We start from the raw sequence: 21,463 nt of genomic DNA, 5'->3' as shown, positions 1-21,463 counted from the left end.
AAGTCAAAAGTAAAGTTTCTCTCTGGTTTTACGAGGCCACTGTCAACATTGTTCAATTATATAAAAGTATACATACTTTTAATCTGACAACAAAAGTGCCACACATTTCTAATTTGTGTATTTCCTTCAACTTCCGTAGACTTACATTGACCTTATTTTGACTCACAGACCAATCCAATGTCCAAAAAAAATCCATTTGCATTTAGTGACCCTAGCCCCTATAGAAACAAGCAAGATAGCGCAGAACAAAAATAATTTACTACGGCGAAATTGGGGTATAACTGAATAAGATTCTCGTTCATTTTAAACAAACCCGGAGACAGAATATTGCATAATAAACAAAAAACACAAGACACCTCAGTTGTGTTAACACAGCTTGATTTATTGTAAAAATTTATTTTGACAGCAACTATGGAAATCTTCATTCAAGTGTCCAACAGCATGTGAAATATTCAATGTACCTTTTTGATTCTTAGAAGTAAGAGACTGATTGTGGTCATAACTGTCTCATAATTATCCTGTACATTAAAGTGTAGGTGAAGAAGCTTCTATACTTCACTGTAAATAATTTTTGATTGAATTTTAATTTCTAAGCATGTGTTGGTTTAAGAGTAAATGTGCTGTGGAAGGTGGCATAGATTTATTTCAGCTACTGCAGGCCATTTTTAAGTCAATTTAAATCGAACGTTTTTAGGCATAATTTTAATCTTATATGATACACAATGAATGTGGCCCGTGTGCTTTTTCTTGAATTCTTGAACCCCTGAATTAGTGCACTTTTTACTAATGTGCATCTGATAATGATATGCAGGAAAAACTCCAGTCTTACTCTGGTTTAGCACCTTGTGTATAAGAATATATATAAAAAAAATCAGCTAGAGGCTTTTCGGAATAAAAATACAGAGAAAAACTACAGTTGCAACTTTGTCAAAATACACATTCAGTACATATTCTTTGGAGTGTTACTAATAACTTGGCCTCTTGGTTTACTGCAGTGTCTTCTTCTACCCAAAGCCCATTCCCACTGGTGAAATCATTGAATTAAATCCAATGAAAGAGTTGCAGGTTATCCTAAAAAGTCATAACAAACCTTTTTTACCACAATATATGTGCATAAATTGCATAGATTTAGTGTAATAAAATGCATCAGTTCTATTCTAACCATTGTGCTGAACCTTTTGACACACCACTCCCCCCAAAAAAACTAAAAGAAAAACAGACCCCTCAACAGATCCACCGAACGAATCTCTCAAAAAAGCTGGCTTTGTTCAGACTAGCAAAATCCTGACCCCTGAAAATGGCCGTCTGGTCTCCCAGCGAGAGTTTCGCTAGGATTTCCTTGTCAACGTCGCTGCCCATGGCAACCACCGTGGGAACGCCCTCTGCCCTGCGCATGGCGCTAATGCCTTCCTCCAGGTTCTTGTTGCTGGTCACCCCGTCGGTGATGAAGACGAACGCCAGCTCGGCATTTCGTCTAGCCAATCGTGTGCCTCTGCTCGTGACGATGTTGTTGATGGCGTAGATAATGCCGCTGCCCACATTGGAAGTAGAATCCAGGTACCTCAAGTTGGCCAGGGAGTCAGCGATGAGGGTGAAGTTGGTGGTGAGTTTGGAGCCCAGCTGATGTTGGTTTTCGTCGCCATACTGCAGAAGAGCCACCCTGGCATTGCGTTCATCGCTGTCTCCCTGGGCGAGGGTCAGGCGGTTGGCGACGTTCTCCACGAACTCACGAGCATAACGGAAATTCTCCTGACCCATGCGCTCTGAGCCATCCAGCATGAAGATGAGATCAACAGGCCGCTGGATGCAGTTGGCTACAGCTGGCTCTATAAAATACAAAAACAACAATAATTGCCTCGGTTGACATGCTTGATTTGCTCCAGTGGAGATTTGTTGAGTTTTTCTAAATAAACGTGTTAGTTTAAAGAGATAAGGTTCATTTTAGAGCAAATAAACCTAATGAAAATAAATGTTTCATTGCTAAAGATATTTATTTGTCAGAAATAATTCAAGTCGCATTTCTTGCAGTCCAAGAGCTTGCAATTTTTTTCATTGCACATTTCTGATATACAGTATACATATATAATACTACTAAATATACATAATCTTACCAAGAGCAATCTCATTATTGTCCAAAATGGCAGACTGAAAAACATTCTTAGTCCATTTTTCTTTCACTCATGTATAGTCAATATCAGCTAATTCACATTGATACGTATTTCCATTCAAAACGATTCACTGAGATAATCCTCAAGCATAAATGACAATTAACATTTATATAAGGAGGCTACAAAAAATATTACTGAATTACCGTTGTAGTACATAATTGCTGTTATAAAAATATGTCAGATACTCAGCTTTACATTGCCTAAATAGCAGGTTAACTTTCGGGGGCAATTTAAAAACTAAATTTAACCAGAAAATAAAAATTTTTGTTTTTGTTTAGGAATAAAACAATATGCTATAGCATTGTTAAAGCAGTTTATAAAACAAATCCTTAATTTATCCTACCAATTATTTATACATATATATATATATATATATATATATATATATATATATATATATATATATATATATATATATATATATATATATATATATATATATATATATATATATATATATATATATATATATATATATATATAGTAGTATATATTAATGTAGTAGTTATTTGAATGTCGACCATGGCAAAGCTGCACTAAAAAGCGCCATTGATATTTCACTAACCTATGTGAAGCTTGTGAATTCAGCCTTAATGTGCAAAATGCAAAACTGAAATTTTTCATTCATTTACAGACGCTTTCAAGGAATAGATCAAGTAAAAAAAATTAATTCAGTCATTGTTATCTGGTTGTGTCATTCAAAACCTGTATGAATTTTCTTCAAATAAAAGTTAATGGAATTTACTTATTTACTTATTTACTTTAATTATTTCCCTGTCTGGAGTCTGACAACTCCTGGTCATTCTGTTTTTATATTTATTTTAAAAAATCACAGTTTAAAACAGTTTGGGTAAAGAAAGTCATACAGGTTTGGAACATTTATCAGTTACCACTATATTTGATATTCACAACACCGAAACATTTATAAAAGATCAAAATGCCTTCAAATCCTAGAAGCCCTGAGGAATCAAGCAAAAAAGTATATGCTGATGAGAGCATGCTATGCAAGCAAAGTGTCGAAAAATCTGTTCATCTGTTCAATATGTGTTCATTTTGCATATATGAATGCAAAAAAAAAAAGATTTTAAAAAAGCAGCGAGGTCAGGTTGCCATTTCACATTTTCATAGCGCAGAATTGCTTTTAGCAGAGGCTAGAAAACAAATGTAAGTGGTTGATAACTGGCCACGATGTTAAATATTTTACATGCTATTTCTTGCAAATTATATGTTACATCTTCAAGAGAGGTTTTAGCAGCAATCGATTAATAACGCAAATACTATATTCATGCATAGACCAGCTAGCTTTTTACTTCTACTTTAACTCTACAATGAGGCCAAGTGTATTCTTTTAGCCAAGCTATCAGTTTTTTGGAAATGCCCAATCCCATGCTTCCTAACACAAGCCAAGAGCTTTGTTTGGGTCTCCCATCATATCGGAATAGATCGCTCTAAATGAGTCAATGAACAGATCGGTCCATCTCTGTTTGTCAGGTTCAGAGGACAGTTTAGCCATCTGGGCTGCGTAAGCCAATGTAGCTACAGCCTTGGTGTAGGTATCGGGGTGTTTGGCCTCTTGTAGATTGTTGAATAAGTTTGGGAGGCTTAGTACAGTGGTTGGGATGGGACTGTCCTTCCACTCCTCTGCAAGGGCGTCATCTGCAAGTGAGTGTTGAAACAATAGTTTTAGGGGCCTCCTAGCAACTGGCTCTGCCTAGTTGCTGTTTCGATTGATTTAATTTTTGGTTTGATATCTTTCGACCATTGTGCATTTTGCTGGCGTACCCATAAGGAAATGTCGCCAAACAGCTGTTTACACACCTTTGTTGTGATAATGTTTCATTTCCCTTGTGAGACTGGGCTGGTCATCACACATAACAAGTGTAAGATTAATATTCATAACATGTCCATATGAGATGCATACCTCAAAAGTCTTGTAACGTTTGTTATGTGTACTGAACCATTCATTACAAAAATGCAGTAAGTTGATCATTTGTGGATTTCAGATTAGTTTGCGGAAAAAAAATATTATTATGACTTTAATATGACTTTCTTTTTTTGAATTAGCATGCTAGCTGTGTCATCTAATAACTGGCCTTGAACAATATTGTATGCAGTGCTGTTACTAGTAACTAAAAGTAAAAAATAATTGTCAATAATTGAAATTAAGCAAAATAAAAAAAATGATGAATAAATGTTAAAAATAAAATTGAAAATGTTGCCTTAACAAATAACTGACATAAATATGTTTGTTAAAGTAGAACCTGAAAATAAATAAAAGCTTAATGGGAATATTAAAATGACAACAAAACACTAATAGAATTACCAAAGTTCATGAATATTTAAAACTAAAAGCTTAAAAATAAAAGCTAATATGAATGAATGCTATACTCGTATATATATATATATCATACTAAAATAAAACTGATTATATGCAATGTATAGAGTATTTCCCCCTATTCATATCCATTTAAATCCTGTGAAAATAAGAAAATTATAAAAATTATAAAAAGTTTGCACTTATGTAAAGAAAATAATGCATATAATAAATATATGTATTTTACTGTATGCATTGAGTTAACTGTAAGAAAGATTCAGAATGTTTTTCAGCAATTATGAGAGTACATAATCATACACACTTACCACTTTTACATGGAAGATCAGGGCAAACTATCACTGGATCTACAACAAATCAAGAAAATAAAAGTAATTAAAAGAGAATTATTTCTGGATATCAAGACAGTAAACTAAAAATATAGTAAAGTCAGGGTAGGACTCACCTGGACAAAGTACAGTCTCGATCCTATCGATGAAATCCTCCGCGACCAGATCAGCGAATCGCCTCATTCCCATGACTCTTCCATCTTTTCTGCAAGCAATGGACTTAAGGCTTTCGTTCTCCTCCGGCTGGTCGAACATGTCACCAATACCGATGGCATTGACGTCGATGCTGGTGTCTGCGCAGAGGTAATTGAGCAGTTTGTCATCATCACGAGGGTCGTACCGGCCGTCTGTGATCACAACCACTGTCACGTTAGCCTTCGCACGACGGCTATCGCGAATCAAGTTATCGTAGGCGAACTTCAGGGCAGAAGGCGTCCATGTTCCTCCAGCGATCCACTCAAGCTTCTTCACGGCATCTTTGAAGGCGGACATTGAGTCGATCTTAGAGTCGTTGAGGCGAATGGCCTGGAATGTTCCATTGTGACTGTACTGGACGACGCCGACTCGAGTCCCTGAGATATTTAGCAAACACAAATTTTGTTAGATTACATGAAAATGCTTATGCGTTGCTACTTAGAGTAAGCCGATTTGTAATTGGCATGCTAACTGGCTTTTGACCTGTTTCAGAACTGGGATCTTTTGCTATTGAGCCCAGTCTGTTGATGGTGTTGATAACGAAGTTCTTCTCCAGGGTGAAGTTGGTCAACCCCACACTTTCAGAGCTGTCAATCACAAACACAATATCCAGCGCACCACATCTCTTTTCACAGTCTGAAACAGACAAGAACATTTACTGAACATACTGCAGCAATACAGTTATTTTTATGATTTTTATGAATCTCAGTATGAGAATATTACCACAGCATCCACAGGTCTCTCTGATGTAGTTCATGACGTCACATTCCTGAGAAAAAATATAGTGTATATTCAACATTTTTTCATTAAGTCGTTTTGAGCAATTTAATTATATAATGCTTACAGTAAGGCCAGGGTCTCCCTCTGATCCAGGGTCACCCTGTTAAGTACACAATTTGAAATGGTTTCATAAAAAAAATCACTTAAATCACCCTATTATATATTCACATTTTGGTTTAATGTTAACATTTACAGTAATTTCTAGGGACATATAAATTAAACATCTCAAATGTAGAGCCGGGGGATATGGGCAAAAATGTTTTTCCATTATCAAAGGTACCATGCTATTCATTCAGTGCTTTTCGACCTTGAGATGAAAAAACAAGCTTACAAATTGCACAGAATGGAGTGTATTGAAAAGAAAAATTATCCAAAATGAAGCAATTCTCGAAGCAGCTATGGAGATGAAGTTCGTGCGCACGTCTTTGTATATTAAGACATATATTATGAAAGAGAACAAGTAGGCTTATTAGGCTTATATTACATGCACTGACTCACTGTTGTTTTGTTTATTTCTGTGTGATAGACTGTTAGAGTGATCCATATAAACAGTTTATCGTCATTAGACATACATTTTATTGCAATATTGATATGATATAGTTTATCACCCAGCCCTATTAAAACATCATTTTAACATTAATATGCAATAAAAAATAAACTTGCATCTCTTCCTGAGTCTCCTCTAGGTCCTCTTGGTCCAGGTTCTCCTGGAGGCCCGGGCTCTCCCTGAAACACAATGAAATTATGAAATTAAAACAGGTTGCAAATGTCATTTAATTTTGATTTTATTGTCAGTATGCTGACCGACTCTCCAGGAGTTCCCTTTGGACCTAGGTCGCCCTTTGGTCCACAGTCTCCCCTACTTCCCCTTGGTCCAGGTGAACCTTTATCACCCCTGTCACCCTGTTAAATACATATGTATTAGATGTATTTGTCTAAAGTTTCTTTCAGTATAAGTACAAATTTAACTCATTACGGTACCGTAGGTCCCCTTGGTCCAGGATAGCTGAATCCAGGTCTGCCAGAATCACCCTACGGCAAAAGAATCACCATTTTGTATTTCCAACAGACATGCAAGCATTGATTTTGAAACCATCAGATTTTTTTGTGTGATGTACCTTTGGTCCTGGAGGGCCAGGATCACCTCTAGGGCCAGAATCCCCTGAGTCACCTTGGGAACCCTGTAATAGACATGATCTTTGCTGACTGTTCATGCAGATTAAAAAAGTTCATCATCAGTAAGCCCAAAGGGCAGCCATTTTTTAGCCTGTGCTTACTGTGAAATGCCTTGCAAATATGTAATTTATCAAAAGTTTGCAATTTTTACATTTCTGCCTGGTTCTCCAGGAGCTCCTGGTGGGCCTCTTGGTCCTGGAAGTCCATTATCGCCCTAACAAAAGCCAAAAAATATGCATTTTTCAGTGATACTTATCAACCAAACCAAACCAATAAAAATACATTTCCAACAATGACCTGTTGCCAAATAGTGATTTTTACCTTGGATCCTTTGTTGCCAACTTCACCCGAAAGACCCCTGGGTCCCTCAGGACCTGGTTCACCCTGTCAAACATTATAAATATTTTAATCAGTCAGGACATTGTTAAAATAATATTTAAATACCAAGGCTTCCCCTCCTGCAGTCAAATTCTTTGTAAAGTTAATTTTTACTGAAGTCAACACTGACCTTTTCTCCTTTTGGCCCATTATTTCCGGTGCTGCCTTTAGGCCCAAAGTCTCCTCGTCTTCCCTAAAAAGACAACAGTATATATGACCAAAAGTCAACGTGCTATACTTAAATGGGAAATATACCAGAAAAAGCATTCCTCACAGGGTCTCCTTTAGGTCCGGGTCCTCCAGCTGTACCCTATAAAATGAAACAAAGTTCTCTTTAATATCATCTCTAATCTACACCGTTAAAATAACAATAATGATCACAATTAAACGAATACATACAGCAGATCCTTTCTGGCCAGGAATACCAGGTGATCCGGGACTTCCTCTTTCTCCCTATAGGGGGTGTCAGAGAGCACATGTTAATATTATTGATTACTAATGTTAGTGTACTCTCTGTAGTTATGAAATCTTACTTTGGGTCCAGGATCTCCAGCTATCCCAAGTGGACCTGGTCTTCCTGGACGACCTGGATCACCCTGAGAAGAAAGTGAGAGAGTTTAACACCTCAAACCACAATGCCTAATGAACAGCTCTTACCTAAATGTCAATTTTTTTTTTTCTCTGCAATTTCTCAGGTACCTTTTCTCCCGGAGACCCTAGTGGACCAGGTTCTCCAACATCTCCAGGATAGCCATCAGGGCCCTGTAAAAGGTACATTCATATGCTAATAGACGTAATATTAATACTAGTGTCTGTTATCCCAAAAGAAAAAGACTCGCACCTTGTCTCCAGGGTCACCTTTGCAGCCAGGAGCGCCGATCCTTCCAATTTTTCCCTGTTAAAAAATAGTACATTTACTTAAATTTTTATATTTTTATTGTTTATTGTTCACTCTTCACTACCTCACATATATGACTTACCTTCTGCCCATCTGTTCCGTTACGGCCCGCTATTCCTGCAACACCCTGTTAGACAAAGAAAAAAAATTATAAATATTTTAAAATAGATGCGGCATGTATATAAAATAATAAGTACACAGTCTAAGGAGCTTACCTTCTTCCCTTGTGCTCCAATTTCTCCCTGAAAACAGATCATTTGCATGTTACGTTTTTGTTGCATTACCAATAAGTCAACCATATTTATTAAATTTTATAGATAACATTGAGAAAATCATACCTTTTCACCTTTGAAACCAGGCTCTCCCTAAATGAGAATAAACAGAGGAGTGGTTATAAACAGTAACCTGGATAAATCAAGTGCAACATGTTAATCAGAAGAAAACTGAAATGAAATGCATGAGGTCAACTGAGCATTTAACACAATATGTCCTTAAACATCACAAAAAATTAAATAAATAAAAATGAGAAGAGAATTAAAATAAATAAAATTAGCCTATATGCTGTATAGTTTCCTTCTAGTAATTAGCCAAACAAAGACACTTAATCATTTTAATATAGACTATATATACTATATACAGATTAATTGGTCTGGTAAATACATTTTGGTTTATTACTAGATTTTAATCACATCTGAGGAATTGTGAAAAACTTACTTTAGGTCCAGGATGTCCAATGGGTCCCTCAATACCTGGATCTCCCTGTAGGTTTTGACATGAGTTAATATAAACAGTACTGAAGTGAATACACATTAAATTTAGCGTATAGTCTTCTATTTAAATGCAATGTTTTAACAAATTAATTCAACAGAACTGGTTTGTACTCACAGGACGTCCTCTCTGACCTTTGAGACCGGGGTCGCCATTATCTCCTTTAGCTCCCTGTAATAATCAAGACGTTAGATTAAGTGCTAAGCAGAAAGAAAAAGTAAAATGACTTCATAGTAAGCTTTCTGTCAGCGCTGTCTTTTTAAGACAAATGTAGTTTATTTAAGATACTCACTTTCTGTCCCCTGATTCCCGGTGGACCCGGAGGTCCTGGAGTCTCCAGACATTTCGTAGAGTAGCACTGGAAAATAACGATAAAATTGAATTAGAAAACATTGTAATGACATTTTCAGACTTTAAAAATGTTGTTCATGTTGTTGTTCTACATCTAAAACAGGGTGTACACATAGAAGGGTTTAATCATTCATATGAATGGATAAAAATCATATAAATGATAAAAAAGGAAAAATAAATTTTTAGTTTTTTGTTTTTGTTGTTTTTCATTGACAAATTTTTCATTAGGTTTCAAGTTCTGTCCCCACTTTTCCTCAATAGAGTCAGATATTGATTAAAATGCAAAAAATCATGGTATATCAGGAGCAGCTGTCACTGAGCATCCCACTTAGTAAATCAATACATCAAGTCTTATAGAATATTTAAGAATATTTAAAATCCTAATGTTAATATTTCCCGCGTCACACAATCTTTCAAATTATGAGGAAATTATGTGAAATATTTACTTTTTTTTTTCCTGAAGTAGGTTCTATTAGCATCAAGCATCAACAGAAAACCTCCAAATTTGTCAAAACCATCAGATGTCACCACTATAAAGGTTTTCTGTTTGACACTGGTGACAGGATGGATTTGAAATTTAACGTGAATTCATCATATATAATACTAAATATCATTGCTAAATTACTATTATTACTAAATATGTGACCTGACAGCACATATTGCTTTTGTGGATTGACAGTCAGCACTGCTAGCCAAGTTGAGGGAACATAATAAGGAACATAAGGGAACCTAGGGAACCTCATTTCCTGGTTTTACTGGAAGATATAGCTAGAGGTCATCAGCGAATCAATGATAATTTATGTTGAGTATTCAGCCCATGGGGAACATGTAAAAAAAAAAAAAGAGGGCCGAGAATGGATCCCTGCACTCAATAAAAAAAAAAATGCAATGCACTGATATGGATCTCACCTCTTCATAAGCCAGATGAAGCTGTAAGAAAGAACAAGACCAAAAAGGAACATTATTATAATAATAGTCCTTAGCTCACAGCAAATATGAATGCAGTACTAAATAATAGTGTCTTTGTCATTAAATACATCTGAAAATCGTCCAGCTTCTTAATTTTAGGGTATTATGCTGCATATCCAAAAGAAAAGTATAAAAGGCATTGCATTACCATCGTGTCATAAATGCGATCGATTGTTGATTGCACTATGAGTGGCCGCACTCCCGTGAGATCAACCGCCATGTATTTGTTACGAAAAACTCCAGCAGGTGAGTTAGCGATCTCCCTGAGTCCCGTCTCCTCTAGGTTCCTGGATGATGCCACAGAGAAGATCCTAATGAATTCATCACGTGCTCGTTCTGCCGCCACCTTGATGCCACCACATGGGTTTCCGGTCACATGACCATCGGTGATGACCACCGCGAAGCGTTTGGCATTGGGTTTGGATGGGAAGCGGACCAGTTGCTGGGTCATGTTGGTGATGGCACAGTCAATGTACGTGCCCTTGCCCAGGTAATTTATTTTCATCAGCTTAGAGATAAATTCATCTTTACCGGTGATGGCACTGATGATCTCCTGCCGCTGAGAGAAGTGAAGGCCTCCTACAGACCAGCTCATCTGGACTAAATCTTTGTATTTAACGTTTTCTAGTTTCTTCGCAAAAGCAGCGGTGAACTTTTTGATGCTTTCTACCAAGCTGCCAGGTGGGTTCTCCTGCAGAGCTATGGTCTCAGATGTGTCGATGACAAAGTACAAGTGGATTGGGCATTCAGGTATTTCTGGTGGGAGAGAGAGATAGAGGGAGAGACAGAACACAAATGGCAAATTAAGTCACAACATGAAGTAATATTAACATTAAGTATTATTTATTATTATAAAAAGAATTACACTACCATTCAAAAGTATGGGGTAAGTAACATACATTTTATTTTAAATAGATGAAATTAGTAATTAGTCATTATAATGGTACAAATATATATATATATATATATATATATATATATATATATATACATTTTATGTTTTTTTTTCCATCAAGAAATGTCAGTTAAAATGTCAGTATGACATTTTTTTTGTTTTCTTATGAAACTTTTACATGGATGCATTAAATTTGTCATAAACAACAATAAAAACTTTAATGAATGTTTTAACAACATGAATTATGAATGTCCTTTCGACCAGTTAAATGTATCCATGTTTTTAAATAATATGTGTTACGAATGTGTAATGAACAATGCGTAGAATACAACAGAATAATCGTTGAGTGAAGTAAACGTCTCCTCACGTATGCAGGGAGTCTGGCCCTGTATGTGAACGGCCACAAACAACAGAAGGAGGATCGATAGCCTCATCATCCTCGTTCTCCTTCCTGAACGCACAAACAAACCATGATCACAACACAACACAACTCAGAATCTGTGCCCATCTGTGGACACGTCCAGGCAGGCCAATTACATTTACAAAACAGCAAGGAATTTTTCAAGAAAGCAAAACTAGCGTGAATGTGATGATTTACCACTTACAGTTTTTCGAACACACAATCATAAAACGACGATAATTAAAACTGCATGGATTGAGAATCTTTTGCATTATCCATCTAACAGGGAGCACAGAAACTGCTAAACCGGTAACAAAAAACGTAAAAAAGGAGGATTTATACAAGACACTATTTCATTAATTAAGTTTGATAATTAAATATTATACAAAAATATTATAGAAATGCCCTTGAAGATGTTCAAACAGAGTTAACAGACTAAAAATCAAGCATAAGCTGTTGAACTGAACACTGAAAGGTATTCTGGGAAACAAACTGTTATGTCACTGTGGTCCATAAATTCGTTAATATTATTTTACGCTTTTACATTTCAGTTCTAGCTCCTGTTTACCTCCTCAATTCAAATTCATCCCAAATTCAATTTTCATTGTAAATCTGGATATTAGCTTTCATACTTTTGCAGTCGTGTCGATTCATTTGTTTACAATATGCGTAAACACTACTGGAGCCAGAGATGAATCGAGCGTCTGTAGAATAACGAGCTTGTCTTGATTACGAATGTTGCTGAATAACAATAAATTTGTTCCGTTTGCAGTTTTAAAACCTAGAACGTAATAGCATTTCGTTTCATGAAATCCATTGGCTTTTTACAAAGAGGTCTTAACGTTTAGGTAAAATAAGGGCGTGGTCAATGTTACCTGAAGAAACTTGTTCTGTTCTACGGGATTTTTTTTTATGCAACCACAAAGATGTGTGTTCTTTGACAAATCAGATAAAAAATCTAACAAAATCTTCAATCACAGTGGGTTGGATTGGTTCAAATTTTATAACTCTTCATTTATAAAATTATAAAGTCTTTTAACTACAAAGCCTTTCTCGAATGTTTTAAAATCTCAGAGAAAATTGATGGGAATTACTTGTTGTTAACCACAACCGTAACCAAGGCAACCGTATAAAATGGGCGGTCACTGCTTGAAAGGGTGTGGCTTACTTGCCCGGAAGTCATTTATTAAGTGTTCAGATGCAGTGTCAGCCTATGCAATAATAATAATATAGTCATTTACTTTTCACTGTGTAGTATTAATGGAACGAATAACGTTTCTCGTTGTCATTATTCATCTGTGAGTTATTGTACGGACTGCTGCTAAGGCGCCATGCAGATGCTACAAATATGGACCAATCACAGTCCTTGCGATTACTGTATATAGCTAGACTGCCAGATATCAATCAGAGACAATTAATCTGAGATATTTTTTTTTTGTCTCAGAGGAGATAGTTATTTGCTGCTCATTCCAAACAAAATAATCTGATCTACTAATCTGAGCTCATATTCTCTTTGCTCTTCATCTCAGTTCGCCTGATGCCAAATCACACTAAAATTGATCTCACTACTACTGAACTGTCAAAGCAACTTTAATTATACTGGCTGCTTTAATAGAAACGACGTTAAACAAACTGTGAGGTTTTACTAGTATTTTGTGTTTGAAACCTTTATCTCAGCTTTGCCTTGTGTTTAGTACTTTCTCCATCTGTTCGCCTCTTTAAGGTGAATCGCTTTGGATAAAAGTGTCTGCAAAATGACTAAATGTAAATGTATTAAAATGAGCTGATCTGATATATGCATGCCATAAACGCTTCGCTATTCGCCCAACACAGGTGATATAATGACATGACTAATTACTAAATAATTATAATTCACATGTTATATAAAAAAAGCTTAGTTATTTTACATTTTATTATATTAGGTATCAAGATTTTTTTTGTTTATCATACAGATCGCACCATAACTTCAGGTACTGTACTTCAGGCCCATTAGTCAATATGCAATATACTGTTAACATAGCCATATTCTAAACTCTAAATATCTAAAGTAAGTTTACAATACAACAAAAAGAGCAGCAGCACGCGCATGTGACATATTGAGCATGACCTTGAGTAAGTACATGCAACACATACTGAGTTTTAAAATCACAAATAAAGCATGCAAAGCCGTTTATACTATTCATAAAACGTTTTTAGACGAAATTAAGGAGCAAGCATTTACGGATTACCGAATCCCCGAAAATGTGCAACTACGTGCGCCTGGGCATTTCCAAGCTTCCACTCTTCAGAGACCGAAACGCACTGAAAAGTTTACATAAAAGTCAGACATCACTTACCCACCCCAAGATCAGGCAATCGGGAGCTTTTCGAGAGCTGATTTATGTTTTAAGGTCACCAAACATACATTCCGAACCAGGCAAAGCAGAAATCAGAATAAAGTCCAAAATAAGAGTGAGTGAGTGAGTGAGTGAGCGAGAAGCCAAGCTGCAGGAGAAGTTTCCTCTGCGCTTCTCCCAGCTTGAACAGAAGTCTCTCGTCCCTCCTTCGGCAGAGCCGAGGAGACGGAGCGTCTGTGCGCCGCCTCTACTGTCCGCGTGGCGGCGCTGTGCATCCACACTCCCTGACCGCACTGCCACCTCTCACGACTACGAGGAGGGGTGTATGGTCCAGAGTGAGGACATCTTATTGAGTTATATTTATTTAAAAAAAAGAAGATAAAAGCGTGTACTGAATTAATAGTGTTTCTCACATGACTTTCTTCTGTAGAACTGCTCTAATGAAATGCACATGGATAGCATCTGGTATTTTTTTTTTGAGTTCTATTTGCAGTTTTCTAGAGAATGCGTGCGAAAATCGCTGCCAGATGTTATTAGTAAAGATGTTCAATGCTCTCGGTCTGTGTGTGCATACATATATAGCCTACGGTTGTTGTTGTTGTTTACCATTCTACTTTTATATCACAACTGATTTCATATTAGGGTGATAAGAATGTTATGATTTTCCATTATAGTATTAAAAATGTGTGCTTAATTGTCATGAGAATAACGTTTGAATGTCAAGAAATGTATTAAAAATTGTTATAATTATAGTTATTTTAAAAATGGGGTGCATTTTCATATGCAGTATATACTGTCTTTTTTATCATTTATTTATTTTTCTTATTTTGAGGATAAATATGGACATGCTATTAAGAGGCTTGGTCACAGTCGCTTCCTTAGTCAGTTACACGGACCAGCGTAACTAAATATTTCCAAATCGCGGGCATCTGTCGGAGAGTGCCCCAGTCACAAATGACAGAGTTACTCCACTGAGTCACCTTCACCAAAAAAGATATCTGCATAAACATTCATATTCCAGTAAACTCCCATAAACACGAGTTTGCGCAGACCCGGTAAAATACACACTTGATTCACTCCTGCCGAAACCGTATGCAAGCAATCATACTGCGAAATGGGAACAAAACAACTATAAACCTCAAACGCAATCATATGGCACCATCTGAGGAGCAGAGGAAATTACTGATCTCTTCATGCCGCCATATGTGGGAGAAACGGGGTGGGTGGATTTGGGATTTCCCCCCGTGTGGGGAGAGAGAGGTGAAAAAGAAAGGGAGAGAGAAAAGATGTCTTCCACATCCTTTCCACAGATTTAATATAACTTGCACAAATATCCCAATGAACCCAGGTTACAAAAGAAGCCATTTATATCCCAAATGCAGGAGGAAAAGAGAGGGAAAGACACAGAGGCTACTTAATGCTGTACTAAATAATTTCAGCCCTGATTGGATACAGTATACATTAAATATGATTCAGCACCATGATGATAGAGCCCCAGCTAACACAAAATGTTCCCTAAAACAAAAACATTCTTGTTGGCTTGTCTTAAATTACAAACAAATGTTCTTTTAGTTACATTAATACAATGTTCCTTTAAAGTGATCCGTGTTTATACATTGTTCATGCAAAGTTTTTGGGGTTTTTTTACATTTCAGCGGGACGTTCAGCTAAGTAAGATTCCTATAATATAGTAAAATGTATCGTTTCCTCAATGTTCATGTGACAAATAAAATATATAAATATTTTTTGGTAAAACTCAGGGAACATTGAGGTATTATTAAATGTAGCGTGTGAAGTTTGTTCTGATGATTAAAGTCGACATGAACCTGGAAGTTTGCAAATGATTTTACTTCAGAGAGAAACAGATTATTGAATGAGAAAAATAGAGGGCGTGGCTTATTTTTAATACTGCGAATTGATTGGATGTAGTAAAGTGGGCGTTTCTTTGAGAAATGAATGCTGTGGTTGGAGGGGCGTGGTTAATGAGCTGATGAGTCATCAGAGAAGACGCATCATTTTAGAGGGGTGGAGCATATATAGTCGGTTTTGATTTTCAAATAGACTTGAACCCAAAGTCTTTATGCATTAAAGTACAGTTGGTTTGTTAAATCGAGAAAAAATTAAGTGTCTTTATTTCTTTTTGAAGCCTATAGTTAACTGAGTGGAATTCACAGTGGTAAATATATTACTGTCATTAGTCCAGTGCAAATCTGTACACGTACATTTGTTGCTAATTCATTTCGTAATTTTTGCACCAAAAAACACCTCAGGAGTGTGAGAAAGAAACAGAAGCCATTCGCCTTATGAGCACAGTGTACCATTAAAGTGCTTTTGAAATTGATATATCAAGGTTTAAAAAACCTACATACGGTTGCTTTAAGCCCTACTTATATGTAAAAGTATGTATACTGTGCTGATTGCTCCAGCATAAAGATCCGAAACGTGTTCTTTTAATTGTCTGGTTTGTGTGGAATAAAACAGGGCCGTTAAAATCAGTATGAATGGAGCTCTTTCCACGGTGCCGGGAGTTGTTCGGTACACTTAGTTTTTTTGACATATTAACTCATGGGAACGTGATATTATGTCGTGGTCACAACAAACCTGTGACCATAGCAACCCGGGATTATCAGAGATCGATTCAAGATGTCGTTACCTTGACAAAAAGATCTCATGGCCACATCATAATATCGCATTCCCACGAGTTAATATGTCAACAACAAACTTAAGTGAACCAAACACGGCTGCCCCCCGGGCACCATACGTTTTATTGGGCATTTAAGCAAAATAAACGTGAAAGTGATGCCAATGTGTTGATGAAGATTGGACAGTAATTCTCACTTGGTAGGTCTGCTATTTGGTAACAAATCAAAGGCTCAAACATTAACACACTCGACTGCGTACACACAACAAACTCATAAGCTCATACAGATGTGCATTTTCTCCCCCCCCCACACACACACACTGACACAGACATAACAACAGTTTGCAGCTGGATTTTATCGTTTTTTGCTACCCTTTGACTTTTAAACACTTCGTGTGCGGCATGTTCGTATGCATACATACATGTTCTGTATATCAAGTCCAACCACAGTCAAACATATGTATACACGTTTCAAAGCCATCTGTGACCTATAGTCTATAGTCCAGATCACTACTCAGGACAGCAGATGAAAACAAGCCTGTTCCGCATTTAGAACTGAAATCATCTCCTTTTCTTCATTGTGTGTCTGTATATTAAACGTCTATGGCTGGATATTAAGATTTGCATCTTCCTGTCTTTTAGCACCAGCATGCATCCGAGCTTTGACTCCCTCATCCGATCAGCTTAAACGTTACTCTGGAAAAATTCCAACTGAAAACAATTCTAATGTCAAGCACCTCTGTGAAGAGAATAGAGGCAGCATCAGTGCAGAGAGGAAACACTGTTCCAGCCCAACTTCTGCAGAATAATCAGGCAGTACTTGTGAAACGGCAATGGGTTTCAGGTTTTTTTTTTTTCTTTGTTTCTTGGCAACGCTTTCATATTTCCTTAAAAAGGAGAGAAAAGGATAAAGGAAAAAAAGGGCATGGAAGGGGTCTGAATGCAGGGAGACTGAGTCTGGTTTGTCTCAGAGGCACTGGATGACTAACACTGCAAGAATGATTCCACACTTCCCTCCAGTTACAAGCACACAAACGAAAAACGACTTACTCTACATCAAGATCCTGCAGAATAACTCTGCTTCAAGATACATGAGCACTTTTCAGTACTGTTTTTAAACTCATAAGCTATTATTGGAAGCTTATTTGAACCACATTTGACAATAAAAGTGCTCTTTTAATACATAATACGTCAATCAAAATATTAATTTGTAATTATGAGATCCAAACTATGAATACTAAGTTTTAACTATGAGGTAATAAGCTCAAGATTAAGTCATAATTATTACATGAAAGTTAAAAATCATTACAGGATTATTACGGGAGTAGAATTTCTACCAAAAGTAGTCAAAATTATGATGTCATACATAAAAAATGTAATTATAACATGACAAAAAAGTCAAAATTATCAGATGAATTATGAGACAATTGTGAAAACATTTGTAAGACTAAGTACCAATTATGACAAAGTCTTTTTAAACTCAACTGCCATAATTATCACTTATGTCACATTTTAAATTTTTAATCTTATAATTACAGTTCATGTCATAATTATGATTTACCAAAGCATGATTGTTTTTAATGGGGCAAAAATTGGCTTCCATAAAACCCCATTAATCAATAAACGGACTCATTCTGTCATTCTAAAGAGCTCACAGTAACTCATTCCTCTAAAATTTGATATTCAAAACATTAAAGGTTAATTAGGAAAAAAGACATAACGTGAGCAACTGATGAATGATGGTGTGAGAAACCCTCAGAATATGTGCGCGCGTCATCTGTCCTCTTTATCACAGAATCATGTTGAATCCAGAGTTTCTTTAAAATCTTGGAATTAGCAGCAGAACCAATTTCCTTTCAAACAAAACCTCAGGTTCAGAAAAATAATATCGTCCATTTAGTGCACCCGTCCCTACTGCGCAGATCTGCTTTTAATAAAACCGAGGCGGCCCAAATAACATTTAGCTTAAGATAACATTTAGTCTGCTTTTTTAAAAACCAGATATGTGATATTGCAAGTGGCATATGGTGCGATCACAATAATTCCAAGTTTTATAGTCAACATAACCTGTTACGTAACGTTCCCTCGTTCTCCGTAACCAGCGATTCAGAACAGTGAATCCCTTTGAGAACGCGGGAAAGATTACCTAAATGGGAAAACAGAGTAAAACATATTCATAGAATATTCCAAGTGAAGTGTGTTGACAGTTCCACTGAGTCATCTACTTGTGTGTTGTAAATACAGTGTGTTCTGTTAGACCGTTGGGCTGCGCTCTCATCCCGGCCAGGTTAAACAGAGGAGGGACGAATTTGTAAACCGTTATTTGATGAGGCGTTTTAACCAATGTGTTGGCTGGTGCAGGTGCAGATCTGAACAAGACATATTCATTACTCATTTTGCTCGTGTTTGTCCATGAGGCCGGCCGTTTTTTAGTTGCGACCTTTAATTAGTCTTTGGGGAGTCGGCGTAATCGTTCACGTTTCTCAGCGGGTGGCCTTTGGTCTCGACTGGTGACAGCGGAGAACAAGACTATTGTCCCGCTCAGACGTAATGACCGCTGACTGTATCCACTGTGGCAGCAAAATAGTTGCGCAAACTTCATAAGTACAGGACTGTTTAATGACTTTAATGAAGGAAATAACCTCAGTCCCAATAGGCATTGTGAATGGCAAGTAAAAATGGTGGAGGAATATAGAACTATTGATTTAAAGACTAAATACATCTAGAAACAAAATATAGTTTAAAATACAATATTTAAGTTGCTTGAAAGCTATTACATCATTCCCATTGCGTCGGTGGAATAGGCAGGTGCTTAAGTTATCTTTTTGTGCAACTTGCTTCTCACAATTTTCTGGAGATTTTGTGTGTGCTTGTGTTGCGGAATCATGGGTAATGTAGTTTATTACCAGTAGTTCTGGTGTTAAAGGGATGTGAAAATTAAAACAATGCTCTTCTATGTCAGTCGTGACACATAAATGCGCGTTTAAATATGTTAAGGTCCCGAAGTGTTGAATATTGTTATTATTTTAGTTTTATTTCTATACAAAAAAGTATTGTCGTCACTTCATAACATTGTGGTTGAACCACTGATGTCAGATGGAGTATTCTGATAATGCCTTTCATATTTTTCCGCACCTCGACAGTGTTATTTGTTTGGCGGTCAATGGGACAGTCACAAAACGAATGAGGGTTTTACAGGTTTGGAACGACATGGGGGGTGATTAATGACAACATTTACATTTTGGGTTAGAATAACCCTTTAAACATCGTTACTTTAAAAATCATTTGAAATAATGTAGACAAATGGGTTTAACAAAATAAAATAGCTCAAAGTTCACCTGGAGATGTTCGGGATTTTTAGTTTTTGTTTAAAATGGCGTTTTCACATATTATTATTATTCAAATATAATCTCTAGTTTCTGTATCTTAAGTTGCAATTTAAAAAGCACTTGTAACCTGTTTTTCTGGGATTCACCTTTGCTTGATAAGTAAGAGACACATTTCCATGAGTTCTTCCATGAACTGCATCTTAATTTAATCCAACGATTTATTTGCGTAGCCAAAATTGAGTACTTTTAAATCAGCTAATTAGATGCTGCCTTAATTCTACCATTAATCAGAATAGCTGATTTTCCAGTGAAAAGCTCAGTTCATTAAATGATTAATTCCTCAGAGTAGATCACATTATAATGACTCCATTATGTTAGTGAAGATCCATGCTTACAATAACATGAAGTGTTTTGATTCAAGCGAGTTCCCCCCCCCTAATTTAAGCCTGTGACTCAGCTTCTCCTACGAGCTGTAACAAGATTGCGTGTGTCATCTGACTAAGTGTTTAACCGTGGTTTTGGTATCCCGGTCCTGCGGTTCACTATTGGACGGAGTTTGTTTAAACTAAACTAAACTCCCACCATGAAGCTCTCACAGCTCTCATTGCTCAAGCAAATTACAGCGCATTGTGGGATTACCCTGCTGAACCATTCAAGTCAATTCTTTCCTTCCCCTCTCCCACCAGTTTTTCTCTCCGTCTCTGATTTGATCTCATCTCTACTCCTCTGCCTTCCCAAAGAATCCTCACTCCCCGTGTGTGTGCGTGCCCATTTCTTTGAACTAAATTTAAACGAAACATAAGTTTCAATTTCCTCTGATATATTTATGCAATCCAGTCTTTTTACACGTATTTCCTCTTTTGTTTTCATTCTTTGTCGTGGCTCGCGCCCTTGCTTTTTTCTGCAGGCGACTTGCGTCTTTTAACCGAGATTTTTTTGTGACCGCATGCCTCCAGATGTTGGCTCTCGGTGCTCAAAAGCCAGCTGGGAGTCATTATCTGGGCATGCTGGACCAAACCTCTTCCCCAAAACCCCTCCTACACCTCTATACGCCCGTTTCCATGGCCACAGTGCTGTTCTGTGGGAAATTTGGGGTTTGGCATGCATGTGGTGCTCCAGGCATGATTTGGCAGAATGGACTTGTAACGTACTGTTGAACTTATATTATTGGGATGCTCCTAAAGCAAACTTGTTGCATCTCTTCTAATATGAAACAGACTGTAACACCAAATTTGGCAAGATTAACAATTAAAAAAACTGAAACCAGTCAAAAGGCTGAATGTCTTTGTGTTCTGAAACTGCTGACTGTTTGTTGACAATAAACAGCAGATCTGGTTTACTTAATTATTCAGGCTCTTGCTGAGTTAAGAAGAAATCGTAAAATCAGAGACTGAATTTGCCCAATGACTGGGGGAAAAAAAGTTGAATTAGAATAAGATGTTTTAGCAGCTGCAGCTTTTTTTCCGGGGAAAGCTCCAACTGGGAAAACTTGTTCTTAGGAAATCAAAGGGGGTATTA

At 36.8% G+C, this 21,463-nt stretch overlaps 1 protein-coding gene across 2 annotated transcripts; it reads right to left on the bottom strand.

Moving 5' to 3' along the window:
• Positions 1-361: 361 nt before the first annotated feature.
• col6a2 (collagen, type VI, alpha 2) lies at positions 362-14,179 on the bottom strand. Of its 2 annotated transcripts, none has more exons than XM_043252136.1 (28): positions 13,976-14,179; positions 11,607-11,690; positions 10,493-11,100; positions 10,285-10,305; positions 9,317-9,382; positions 9,142-9,195; positions 8,971-9,015; positions 8,595-8,621; positions 8,472-8,498; positions 8,339-8,383; positions 8,200-8,253; positions 8,058-8,120; positions 7,892-7,954; positions 7,758-7,811; positions 7,633-7,668; positions 7,489-7,551; positions 7,302-7,364; positions 7,132-7,194; positions 6,923-6,985; positions 6,786-6,836; positions 6,609-6,707; positions 6,468-6,530; positions 5,869-5,904; positions 5,748-5,793; positions 5,508-5,660; positions 4,946-5,401; positions 4,809-4,847; positions 362-1,826 (listed from the first exon to the last, which is right to left on the bottom strand). In XM_043252136.1, exons 2-28 carry the CDS (start codon positions 11,674-11,676, stop codon positions 1,225-1,227), a joined length of 3,030 nt encoding a protein of 1,009 aa, XP_043108071.1. In that variant the 5' UTR covers positions 11,677-11,690; positions 13,976-14,179; the 3' UTR covers positions 362-1,224. The 2 variants fall into 2 exon arrangements, with proteins under 2 accessions (XP_043108071.1, XP_043108072.1); XM_043252137.1 differs by having other exon boundaries at positions 13,980-14,179.
• Between the last annotated feature and the right edge of the window lie 7,284 nt (positions 14,180-21,463).

The sequence above is a fragment of the Puntigrus tetrazona genome, chromosome 11 (assembly GCF_018831695.1).
Source record: "Puntigrus tetrazona isolate hp1 chromosome 11, ASM1883169v1, whole genome shotgun sequence".
In the NCBI taxonomy this organism is placed as follows: Eukaryota; Metazoa; Chordata; class Actinopteri; order Cypriniformes; family Cyprinidae; genus Puntigrus; species Puntigrus tetrazona.
The sequence above is the reverse complement of the archived record's forward strand: the minus strand, read 5'-3'. Positions and strand labels throughout refer to the sequence as shown.